This window comes from Oryzias latipes, chromosome 11, assembly GCF_053564925.1.
Source record: "Oryzias latipes strain Hd-rR chromosome 11, Olatipes_Hd-rR_3.1".
NCBI classification, from domain to species: Eukaryota; Metazoa; Chordata; class Actinopteri; order Beloniformes; family Adrianichthyidae; genus Oryzias; species Oryzias latipes.
This window is the reverse complement of record NC_136247.1, coordinates 24,117,875-24,130,320: the sequence shown is the minus strand read 5'-3', so window position 1 is coordinate 24,130,320 and position 12,446 is coordinate 24,117,875. Positions and strand designations below refer to the sequence as shown.

The following is a 12,446-nucleotide window of genomic DNA, read 5'->3' as shown; positions in this document are numbered from 1 at the left end:
AAAATTAAATGAGAGCGGTTTCAAAGTTATGAGGAAAAAGTAACAATTTTATAAGAATAGATGAAAATTAATGCGAAAAAACACAAATGTTGTCAAAAATAGTCATCATTTTTCTAAGTAAAAGTAATGTTTTTTTAAATAAAGCTGTGCTTTCATGAATATAAAGTTATACATTTACATAAAATATAAAGCAGGTGCAACATAAATTTAACAGTTTACGTTTGATTGTCTGTTGAAACTGCATTTAACAATTTATTTTGTAAAAACGCGCCTTTTTTATTTATATTATGACTTTTTGAATAATAAATTTACGACTTTAGTATTGTAATTATTTCCTCATAGTTGTACAACTTCACTTCAAAGTGTTCATTTTTTATCATGGTTTTTCAACTTCATTCTCATATTTTTACAAATTCTTTGTCTTTTGCCATTTATTTCGTTAAAAGGTAGAACCAGGTAGGGAAAAAACGGCCTTCAATTTTAAATCAAGATAAAAGTTTGGCTAATAACCTGAAATTGCCATCATGTTTGTATTTTTTCACGATAGCCACATTTATTTTCTTATATGCTTTCATTTTATTCTCTATATTTCCACATAATTATTTATCCTCTAATATCTCAGCTTTACGTTTAGAAGCTGAACTGGCTCTTAAACATCCAACAAGAACTTCAAGATCCAAACCCTCCTGGTTTATGAAACTGCCTCCCTCTGCTCCTCTGTTGACCAAAGTAATCAAATCCAGTTGGGAGGGAAGGACCAGTTTTCCTGGAAACAGCATATCGGTTATGTACAGAACGAAATGTCAAGAAACATTTCAGCAAACACGGACCAAAGCACACTTTTCATCACCATGATGAAGAAATCCCTTCTGTTACCAGACGTGATCTAACGTGCAGAAGCCTGCAGCAGATCGTACAGAACCTCTTTGTTCACATCACTAACAGAACAGTAAAAAAAAGAATGAGGAGTTTGAATAAAAATTGCATAAAGCAGTTATGACCAAACGTGACGTTTGCAGTTTGTGTTTTATGACAGATTATGTAGCGGTTTGAAAATATTTTTTTATGTGACGATAGTTATATAAAATTAAATTATGGAATAAAAGAAATAATGGGCTGCAACTATGCAGCAATAAAAGAAAACAAATGTCAGATTGAAGGAACAGTTTTCAGATCTATTTCAGACATTCTAATTAAAAAAGGTGTGATGTCTGTCATTTTTACAACACGTGAAAATGTGATTACAACACGTGACATAAGTATGTGAATCAGTGGACGTATAAATATACAAGCAAATATGGGATTAGAGGATGACATAAAAAAATGACATCAAAGTGAGAAAAACTGTCTTAAAACCGTGGCCAAAACTCCTAAGAAAATCCACTAACAAAAGCAAAGGAAGTTTTGAAATTATTATGGGATGGCCACACCCTTGGCTAGGTGGCCATTTTGTGGTGAAATTTGGCGATTTTCCATCAAATGAGAAAAAAAACCTTTATTTGAACGATCTTCACAAAATTTCACACACACGTCACAAGGTTAAGTCTACAACCACGACTGAAGTTTTGTTGACCTTTGACATCGGGAAGAGGGCTAAGGATTTTCATAGACTTTCTCCTAACTCATATGGAGCCTCATTGGGAAGCTTCTTGAGAAAAGTTGTTGTAAATAAAGTTTGCAGATTTTAGCGCAGAACATTGTGAACATTTTTGGCTCAAAGTGAACAAATCTATATGCCATACACTGTGAACATATTAGGAATGTGGGCGTGGTTAACAAGAAACCTGCGTTGCCAAGGATATTTCAGAAATTACCTTTGCCGATTCTTCTAAAAATTACACAGACCTGTTTGTCACCCAAAGGTGACTAAAAAAAATGAAATGGTTGCTATGGAGATAAAACCAACAGAAATGCTGCCATTTTGAAAAAATAAGTGTTTGTTATAGGGCGAGTGGGAGCACCACAGCCAGTAAAGGTGAATGGGGAGGGGGCGAGAAAGGCGTTGCTATTCAGAGATCAATAGAAAAATAAACATTGAATCTAACCATTGTTGCTGACTGTGAAGCAGGGTTCCTTTTTCAGAGTAGTTGGTTTGATCCAGCTGTGGATTCAAACCTTCAGCGGAAGCTTGGGAGAGACACTCTACCTCTAGGCCAGTGTGTGTTTTCCACATTTTCCTAAGGGTAGTGGATGATTTCCCCTTTGTGGTGATTTTTAGAAACCGCTTTAGTTTACTTTGATGTTACATGAGCTTTAATGTCAGCAGTTTGCAGCTGTAGGAAACCTGCAGACTTCCTGTTATGGAGTGATATTTATGCCAAAATGCTGCAAACAAAACTTTCTAAGGTGCATATGAACATTTTTAATATTTGCTTTCAAATGCTCTTCTTTGCTTTCTTTTCTTTTTTTCGCTGTGGCGTCATAAATATCACTCCATAGAAAACATTTGTGTTGCAAACGCAAAAATAATTTTTGAAAGCAAAAAAAAAAGATTTTTGAAAGCAAAAAAGAAAATATGAAAGCAAAAAAAATTGTAAGCAAAAAAAAAAAAGTGAAAGCAAATATTTAATATTTTTATTTGCAACTTATAAAGTTTTGTGTCCATCGTGGTAGCATAAATATCACCCCATATTCTATTCCAGGCTCCAGGGTTTCCACTTGGAGCCATCCTCCTTTGCTATATAGCTGGAATTCTCCTGAGCGTCTCTGTTGTGGCGTTTGCTGCTCTCTGGTGTCTTTTGTGTGGATTTGTCAGATCCAACCCAGTTATACATGTAGAGAGTTTCAGTTTAAATAAAAGCAGAGAAAAACAAGAGTTTTCCATAAAGTACAGGGTAACAGGTTGTTAATCTGCTTTTATGAACAATTAGTCTTTTTCTTAAAGTTTCGTCAACCACCATAGAAAAAAAAAACATATCTGCACAGAACTTTGATAATTGTTTTTTAGTTAAAACATCTAAATTACAATAATTTTCTACATGTGTAAAAAATATACCAGTTCCGTAGATCTAAAGAGTCGATTGTTCTTCTGCTCATTGAACTTTTTGAACTTTTCCATGACTTGACATGATGATATAAGAAAAATAAAGCCTTTATTTAAAATCCATGCCCACGCCATGCACCGTCCACATCCAGATGAGAACAGATGACATCGCGTCACACATTGCACCAAAGCCCGTTGCATTCATCATGACAGCCGTCGGGAGGAGCTTCATAAAGGACGGCTTCCAACAACGTCAGCTGAGCTCCACCCGCGCAGCTCCAGCAGGCACGTGAAATCAGGTGACACAGAGGTCACTTCCACGACCTCTGGCAGTGCTGACCGAAAAAACCAACACAGTACCATCACTAGAATAAGATAACTAACAAATAAAAATGCTTCTTTTTCTCTGACAATCACGTCTCAGTAAAACATTTGGAGGTTTCATTTCCTCATATGCACATACATTCCCAGCTGTCACAGATGCTTCCAACAGTTCACTTTCTGCCCTTTCAAATCAATTTAAAAAAGGCCTTTTTGTAAGAATAAACGCAATGTTAAAATAATTATAAACAAAATAATTATAAACAAAATCAAGAATGTGTTGGAGAACTCATCAAGAGGGCAATTTTGGTGAAGCTGAGAGGCGTCTATCGAGGGCAGGACTCATCTGGAAAACAGAGAAATGGAGATGAAAAAGTTGTATTTTTGGTTGATATTTGCTCCTTTTTGTTCTTTCTGCATTGTCGATAAAACTCTAAAAAACTAAGTGTTGAACAACATTTCCACATATAGAGTAAAGTTCCCGTCTGAGAGGCTTTCTAAGGACAACACTGTCTTTTGCACGACTTAAGAACTCCACTTTGTGTTTGTTGAGCTGGGGGTGACACTGACCCACTCTCAGACGTGGAGCAATCCCCACGCTCCTGGTGCTCTTGAGTAATCCCGCCTCCGCCTCTCCTTCCTCCTCCTGCGCCTCCCCTGCCCGTGGCTTGTCCACCTTGCCCCCGTCATGCAGGAGGGGGTTAAATGACAGCATGGAGGTCTCTGACGGATACTCACACACCTGCTCCAGCTGGTCCTCATGGAAGCAGACCTTCCCCTGTGAGACAAAACACAGCAAAGCTTTCCTGTTAGCATGTTTTCAGCTCACTGTTTGGTCAGTTTCCCTGTGAGGGACGATGATGATGATGATGGTGATGATGATGATGATCTGACTTTGAAGTGAGTGTACTGGAGGAAGTTAGCATTGAAAATCAAATTCACACTATCACATCTCTGCAGCTGATCAAACTATAAATATTGAATTAAATACACTCATTAAAAGAGTTTCAAATGCAAATGTAAAGAATTAAAGATTTTTAAGAATAAAAAGCGAACAAATAATAAGACGTTTGTTATTCAACATTTGAGGTTTGGGCTAAAGTGCAACATTTTTAGTCCTAAAGTCCCACATCAATGATATTTTGATCTATTTTCAAAGCGCTCCCAGTGGTCTTTTAATTATGACTGTGTTGTTTCTGCAACAAAAAACGTCGAACAATGTCGGAGCTATCCGGCCGTACAGTTTAGATCCAGAATTCCAGCTCAGACGAGGAAAACAAAGACGTTCGTGGATCTATTTGTCTGCAGGTGGATGAATCAGAAGGGGGCGGAGCAAGGAGCTTGTAGCCCCGCCCAGCTTGTTTTCTAGGTCACACATACGATCTTTTTCCAATGGCATTTTTTTCATCCGCTCCTGATTTGAAATAATTTGACTCAAGAAATACTCAGAAATGCTGAATTGGGCTGAATTCTATTTACAGCTTCCATCATTAGAAAAACGTGTTAAAGACTCAGTTTTCATCCAAGTGGGTCTTTGAACTTTGGAGAGCGCCACACTCTGTCTGTGAGCGTTGTTTATGCAGTGTCACTGTAATGTCAACTGACAGTCTCTGGGCTTAACGTGACAGAAATACTCTCCATTTGCTGGGCGAAAACTTCATGAACGATGAGATGGAAGGACAAATTTAGCAGGAACTAAATGTAAACCTTGCATTGAATAAATGCAGAAAGACGCTCTTCAGAGGTTTCTAACTCAGCAGATGTTTGGCGCTACACTAACACAAGTCCAAAGCTGCAGGGTGGAGCTGAAGCACAGCGGTAACCGCGGCTGGTCTCCAGAGAAGTGCAGATATCTGCTCAAGAAAGGATGGCAGAATCCTGCTGAGGCCCAGGAGGCTAATCCTCCTTCCCTGACCCTGATTAGCTCGGGCCAACGCTGCAGGGCGGGCAGAGGCACGGCCGCAGGGTGACGACAAGACTTACAGGCCGAAAGAGGGAAGTTTGACGAGGGAATTTCCAGCTTCAGGGACAGAAAGTGTAGCAGGAGCTTGGTTTAAATGTTAGAAAAACAAACTGAGAACACACTATTTGCAGAAAGTGGAACTAAAGTCCTGTTTTAAATGTTTGTATTTGCAGAAGTTTTGACCAAGTCTTAAATGATGCATGACTTCTACAAAGTGACAGAGGAGGAAGCAGCTTTTAAATCGAAGGTAGAAGCAGGTCAGCCCCCCCACACACCAGGATAAAGTGCTTCAGAAAAGAGGAGGAGGAGGAGAGGAGGGCTGACGTCAGAGCCTGAGGGACGTCGCAGCAGCAGGTGGTCAGAAAATCAGCCTGTGCTCGCCTCCTACTGCCGCGGAAAAGAGGAGCGCTCAGACACAAACATAGAAGAAGATAAAAGCTCCTCTTTTGATCTATTTCCAAAGCCTTCCCGGTAGTCTTTTACTCATGATTGTAGTGTTTTTAGCCCCCCCCCCAAAAAAATCTGTCATTTTCTAGCACATTTTCTGCAGAGCAGTGGGAGTTCAATAGAAATTCACCTCTGAATTGTGGACAGGACTCTTGGGACAGGGTAAGCCTGCCCTCATTTCCCATCAGCCATCTATTCGTACTCTCTTCCGCTAGCTTACAGCCCCTCACATCCCCAACCTAACATCACCAGCGCAGCAAAATGCATCCCAATGGGGGTGGAGAAGGGTGCTTCTAACTTTTAATCTTATGTAGCTAAAAGCTGCAGTCTCCCAGAGGTTGTGAGACTGGCCTCTACTGTGCTGAAGTTCAAATCTAGACTCAGAACCTTCCTGTTTAGCCGTGTATATAAATCAACACCTCTTTTCATGTTCTTTACTTTCTTTTAAAGTAAATTTATAATTATTATTTATGTTTTTAATCTTTGCACTGTTACGTATTGTGATTTTAATGCATTTTCCTGTTTTGTAAAGCTCTCTGAATTACTTTATGTACGAATTGGGCTATACAAATAAACTTGCCCTGCCTTGACTTAACTCTTCCAACAATTTGCAAAAAGAAATACTCAGAAACAATTTGAATCTTATTTCTTTAGAATAAATGTATCCTAGCATGAGAAAAAGGATATAAGAACATCATAAAAAGTCCCTTTTCGTCAGAATGGGAAGAATCTACTTGATGATGAGGCTTTTTGACAGAAAGATTCTTTTCACAGATTGTTCAAATCGAGCAGCTAAATAAGGAATCTAAAAACGGACTTCCTCCTGACAGACTCTTGGTTGGAGGAAGCTCACGAGCGAAAAGTTTCAGGTTGACGAGAGTTTCTGTGCGATTGAGAAATGAAGCTCTAATTGTAAGTGTCAACGGTTTTTCTAAACTTGTCCGGAATCGTCACCTCCACCCTCTGCCTCTGAGACGATTTGTGATCTCTTTTTCAGTCCAGATAGATCAAACGAGGGCAGAAAAAACCCCCGCTTGCGCCGTGGGAGGTCAAAGCGTTCAAAGATGGCATGTCCAACAACCACGACTCGCACCGGTAGACATGCAAAAAAAACACAATGGGTGGTTTGTCTGAGGCAACAGAAAGGAGAGAATTGGGACATGGAAACAAGGAAACAGTCTCTAACAGAAACACAACGCTAGCTTTTTGACTAGAAACAAAAGCAGCCACTTCATTTATCAGTGACTAAATCCACTAAAAACACTCAGCTTGGTCCTTGACAAGATTTTGTAACAAGCACGTTCACTTCTGCCCTGCATGGCAGCGTTTTTTTCCTCCCTTTCTTGCACAAGAGCGACTTATTTCTGCAGAGGGAAGGAAGAAGGAAGAAACAGAAAATTTGACTCATGAAAAGAGACAACTCTGTTCCTGTTAATTCCAGTGAGGTTTTGCATTTTGCCCACATGCAGTCGCGCAACGTGGTGTGACCAAACACACGGGATTGTGGGTGTCTACACACAAAAACCAGCCAATAAAAAATGAAGACAGTAGAAGACTGTAGAACGCAAGAAAAGCTGCCGTTTGGTTCTGCAGACAATCCTCGCTCCACAAAAGACGGAACAGAATTAGGAGCACAAAGAGCAAAGGAGATAACTCCAGGGGTTTATGGTTGGGAATCAAGATGCCGTGCTTGATAAGGCTTTAACTGGCTTAGCTCCCTCTCTGAGATTCTCAATCACAAGGGATGTTCTTCAGGTGAGAGGAGATTCTGCTTAGAACCGTTTGGAGACGATTTGAAGGTTATAAATCAATAAAAACCAATTAATTTTTATCAGCGATCTATAGTTGTTTGATGCTAGAACTTACCCGCTTTGGTGTTCCTCTGCTTTTTATCAAACATGATCTCTCCAGGTTCTGATATCCACCGATCACCTCAATTTCTTCCACGGTTGGGTACTTCTTCCTGCCTGGGTCGGCTGTAGCGGGGCTTGTTTGTTGTGGGGGGGGCTTTGTTGGTGCTGTTGGCACCGTGGGTCTTGTTGTTCCTCCTCCTCCTCCTCCTCCTCCACAAGGCTTTTTCGGGGTGACTGTGATGGTGGCGCCTCTTTTCACATGGCCTCCAGAAGCACTTTTGATGGAGAAGAGGACGGGTGATGGGGTTGGGGATGGGGATGGACAGGGGGATTGGGCCGGAGACAGTGAGCTCGGGGAGGAGGCCGGAGTCGGGGCGCAGTTTGCGGGTTTTAGAGAGTTCTCAGAGGACTGGTTCCTGAGAAATGAAGGGACGATGGTGATGGTCTGCTTGGGCTGAGGTGTTGGAGAAATAACAGGATGTGGAGGAGCTTTGGGGTCGGGCGTTTCGTCGTTATCCGTTCTTTGGTGTTTCAGCCCAGCTTTGGGGCTCTGGTGGCCTTTCCCCTCGCTGTTCCTCAGCGCTTCCTGCTCTTTCAGCTGAAGCTGCTCGATCTGCTGCTGAATGGTCTGAACGTCACAGACGACATCACCCTGCTGCGAGTTTGCAACGAGAGGCTTCACCTTCACAAGGTGCACAGAGGACGAGATCTCCACCGTCTTCTCCCTCAGACACAAACCCGACCTGGAGCCCACAGTTTCCAGGTTGTAGATCCGGCTCATCGCTGCAAGAGAGTTCGGATGAGGCGGCGAAGGGGACAGGGACTGTTCTGAATCGAAAGACGATGAGTATTCTTCCTCCTCCTCCTCCTCCGGTTGTTCCTCCTCTTCGCTGTGCCTCAGCTGATCTACATGTTGCAGAGGCTCTTCTTCATGCTCAGATATCTGGAAGCTGTCAGAGATAACCTCGGAGGCAGTGGTGGCACAGTCGCTTGTCACTTCCTCCACTGTGTCAGCTTGTGTGAGAGAAACAGGAAGTTGAGGGCAGGTTTTCAACACGCAGACTTCCTGTCTGACGTCAGAGGCAGTCATGGATGACGGCTCGGCAGTCTCTTCCTGTACCACGTCTGCTTCAGCGGGCCTCCTCTGCTCAGCAGCCTCGGCCTTCTGCTCTTTCTGGGTTTCACTTCCCCTCTCCCAGTACCTGTCCTCCTGGTCGCAGGCCTCTTCTCCATCCTCTGCTCCTCCTCCTCCTTGTTGCATCTTCTCCAGCTCCTTCTGCCTCATCTTCTCCTGCAGGGACTCGATGCGGCTCAAGTGCTTCCCGATTTTCCAGCTGTCCTTCCTCTTGATGCCTCGTCCCGCATCCCAGTCCTGCTCTTTGCAGCCGAGTCCTCCTGCTTCTGTTTTGTCCAACATTTCCTCTCCAACGTAAAACACAGTCCTGGGGATCTGAATGGTCAGGGGGGTCTGCGAGGTCCCAAAAGCAGGAATCCTTGTTGGAGATCTTAGTCCCGCATCCTGACCTCTTGACCTGCAGTCGCCTTCTGTCAGAGGCTCCTGCCTGTGGGCTTTTTCAGCCTTTTCATTCAAATGAACTGTTGCATCTCCTATTTTTTCTATTTTACTGATAAGATCCTCAGGCTGGGAGGAGAGCACGGTAAGGTAAGGCCCTTGTGGTCCTGTACCGCTCCACTCTGGCCCTCTATGGGGGGCTCTACCTGCAACAGTGCAGGACAAACCGGGGCTCTCTGTGAAAGCAGAATCGTATTTAGGGTCAGTATCAGCTCCTTGTTCGGAACCGAGCGAGTGTGCGGGGAACATTTCTGCTGAACCAGCGACTTCTCTCCAAGCATCAACTTCTGCCTCCTTTTCCCGACTCTTCCCCGCTGTCGGTGGCTCTCTGTCAGCTCTGGTTTTCCCGTCCTGCCTTATCGTGACTCTTTTAGCAAATGAAATAGCCTCCATGCTTTTAACTGAGGCCACAGTGAACCCCACGTCTGCATCCTCCACTTCCTTGTCCCGCACAACCTTCTCCTCCTCGCTTTTTGTATCCCTCAGTTTTGCACAGCGGCCTTTCTGCACAACTCTGGCACACCCCAGTTTGAGCTTTGTGGATTTATCAGCCATCCTTTCTGGGTTCATCCTCTCAAACTCCTCAGCAGCACCGATGACGCGATCTGAGAAGCTGAAGGAGCGTTTGGGGATGCTCCTCAGCAGCGCCTTCTGTCCGTCGGCTCTCCTCTCCACAGACTGCCTGTCGTCTTCGTCTCCTGAGTATTTTCTCCTGTCAGGCTGGAGGAAATTTTCGGAGCTTTTGGATCGAGATGGAGGTTTGGGGTGCTCTCCAAATTTACTCAGCAGCTGGCTGACTCTTCCTCCCTTCTCCACAAAAACATTATCGTCCCAGCTGTCCTTCCTATTGTCTTTGATATTGATAACTGTAGCATGACCCCACGGCTTCTCCTTTTCCTTCTCTCTCAAGCGGGAAACATCTGTTCTCAGATCCTTGCCCATCGTCTCCCTCCTTAGATCCATGCAGCCTTTTGCCTCTCCATCCTCCCAGCCCTTGCTTCCAGAACATCTGGCTTCCGGGTTAAAGACGGGCTTTATGATGAGAACTTCTGAGGCTCGGATCTCGGTGACACTCCCCCCTCCAGCCAGGATCTCCCTAAGGTCCATTTTCATCCCCCTCTTCCCGATTTGGTCTTCCTGAAGCTTCTCCCTGTCTGCTTCCATCCATTTACCTCTCCTGTCATCGCCGCCTTTCCTGTCCTGCTCAATGATGATGATGTTGTCGGCATGGATGGTCCGGAGACAGGGAACGGCGGGTGAGAAGGGAGCACACGGCGGCTGGCTTGCCTTTTCCTCTGGATCTTTTCTGGTCCGCAGAAAGTCCTGCTCCTTTCCCGCCTCCTTCCACTGGTTTTTGTCTTTGTCACATCCTTCTCTGCAGTTTTCTCTGCTTTCATCCACGTCCCTGCTCCTTTCTTTTTCCCATCCTTCATTCAAATCTCGGAATCTGTCTTTTTTCAACTCAACGCTTCTCGTCTCTGCATCCTGACCTCTGGGGTTCATCTTGTCCCTCTCCTTGACCTCCGTCTCAGTGCCCGGCTCTCCGTCTCGGCCCTTCTTCCACCCGCTCTGCGTGCGGATGAACGGGTTTTCATGGACCGGAACTATGGTTTCCAGTGAAACCTGACTCGCTGCTTTGGGCTCCGGATCCAGCCACTGCCCGGGATCTGGACTGAGGGACACATCGCTGCCCAGATTGACTGTAACAGAACTGTCGGTGTCGCTCAGACCATCAGATGGAGATAAGAAGTCCTGCGGCAGGCAGAAGTCCCTGTCCTTCTCCTTGTCTCCTACTGTCTCCTGCTTGGCTCTCCTACGTTGGATGATCCCTCTTTTCCAAGCCGGCATGCTGGCTAACTTCTCCTCCTCCTCTTTTTCTCTCCTCCCTCGCTCCACCTCTTCTCTCTTCTTTTTCTCCAGAAGGAGTTGCTTCCATTCTGGCAGGGAGGAGACAGACATAAGAGGGAAGGTCTTTGGACACGAAAGCGTTCCTGCAGCTTCAGCCTGAAAAAACACATTTGAGAAAATTTATCATAGAACAACGTCGAAACAACCAAAAATTACTTCAACTATCAAAAATCGTTCTATCAAATGTTAAAATAGAAGAGAAAAACAGTCTTTTGTTGAGTCAAACTCACCCAAACGTGCAGTTTTTGTAACAAGAAGTCAGAATTCTCCTCGACTATACATTTCCGCTTTAGTGCAGTCACCCGAGAAGTGCTTTTATTTTGGAAACAAATACAAACTGTGAGGCTTTGTGGTCAAAAGGTCCCAGTCCTATCACCCAGAGACCTGACTGCACTGCCGGGCATCTAGACGCCTCCGTCCTCGGTGTGGTAGTAATTACCTCCAACCTGAGAGCCGCGAGGCTGTAATCCGATAATTACACTCAATTCCGTCAAGAGAGTTTAGAGGCACACAGCATATTGTCGGACCTAAGAAAAGGCGTTAAAGCCCATATGTCTGCTGGGCTACCAGCCCCCCCCCCCCCCCCCCAGCAAATCTTCCTATCCTTTAGTGCTGATTGGAGAAGAGGAGGAGGATGAGGAGGAGGAGGTGAACCGGACTGTGATGCCAGATTTGCCAACCAGCAAAGCTGCAACAGGAGCCATCTCCTCATGAATGAGATTGTTTGTGTCAAGGGGGTTTAAATAAAGTTGTCAGACAGTTTTTATTAAAAAAATTGTGAAAGAGGAAAACAACATTTTATGGCTAAAGGATCACAAAAACACACTTTTCTTATTTTCTCCTTGGTGATGTATGAAAAAATCTATAGAGCACTGACAAAAAGGTTTCTTTGAGCTTTAGAGGAAAAGTGTATCAACAGGAGCAGCTCCAACAGTTTGGGGGTCCAGGGTCAGAAGATGAACAGGCCCCCCACCGCCACAAAACCGCCATTACTTTAGTTTCTCTTTACGTGCTTTAACCCATTGTTTTCCTGTTTCTCTTCATTTCTTTTTTAAAGTATCTTCTGACAATTTTTCAGCTATTTTAACCATTCAACTATTAAAATGTTCGGCTCTTTCAGCCTTTTCCAGTTATGGCTTTTGGTCCTTCTCAAATCCTTGAACTTTTCAAGATATTCCAGGATTTCCAGGATTTTTGTCTCCTTTGAAATACATGGGAAATCCTTGGTGCAGAAGCTCGCCGGTTCGAGACCCGGCTCTGGCACCTTTCACAAAAAGATATTTTTTGTTATTGTACTGTTTTTACTTCATTTATGGTCAACTTTGATCATTTATTATTGTATTTTTTTATTTAGCCAAGGATTACCCTTTAATTTTCATTTTCTTTCAGCAATGTAGC

The 12,446-nt window shown here is 43.7% G+C and overlaps 1 protein-coding gene across 1 annotated transcript; it reads right to left on the bottom strand.

Moving 5' to 3' along the window:
• Window positions 1–2,552: 2,552 nt before the first annotated feature.
• ppp1r18 (protein phosphatase 1, regulatory subunit 18) lies at window positions 2,553–11,550 on the bottom strand. The gene is made up of 4 exons (XM_020707056.3): window positions 11,279–11,550; window positions 7,581–11,144; window positions 3,875–4,082; window positions 2,553–3,650 (listed from the first exon to the last, which is right to left on the bottom strand). Exons 2-4 carry the CDS (start codon window positions 11,097–11,099, stop codon window positions 3,631–3,633), a joined length of 3,747 nt encoding a protein of 1,248 aa, XP_020562715.1. The 5' UTR covers window positions 11,100–11,144; window positions 11,279–11,550; the 3' UTR covers window positions 2,553–3,630.
• Between the last annotated feature and the right edge of the window lie 896 nt (window positions 11,551–12,446).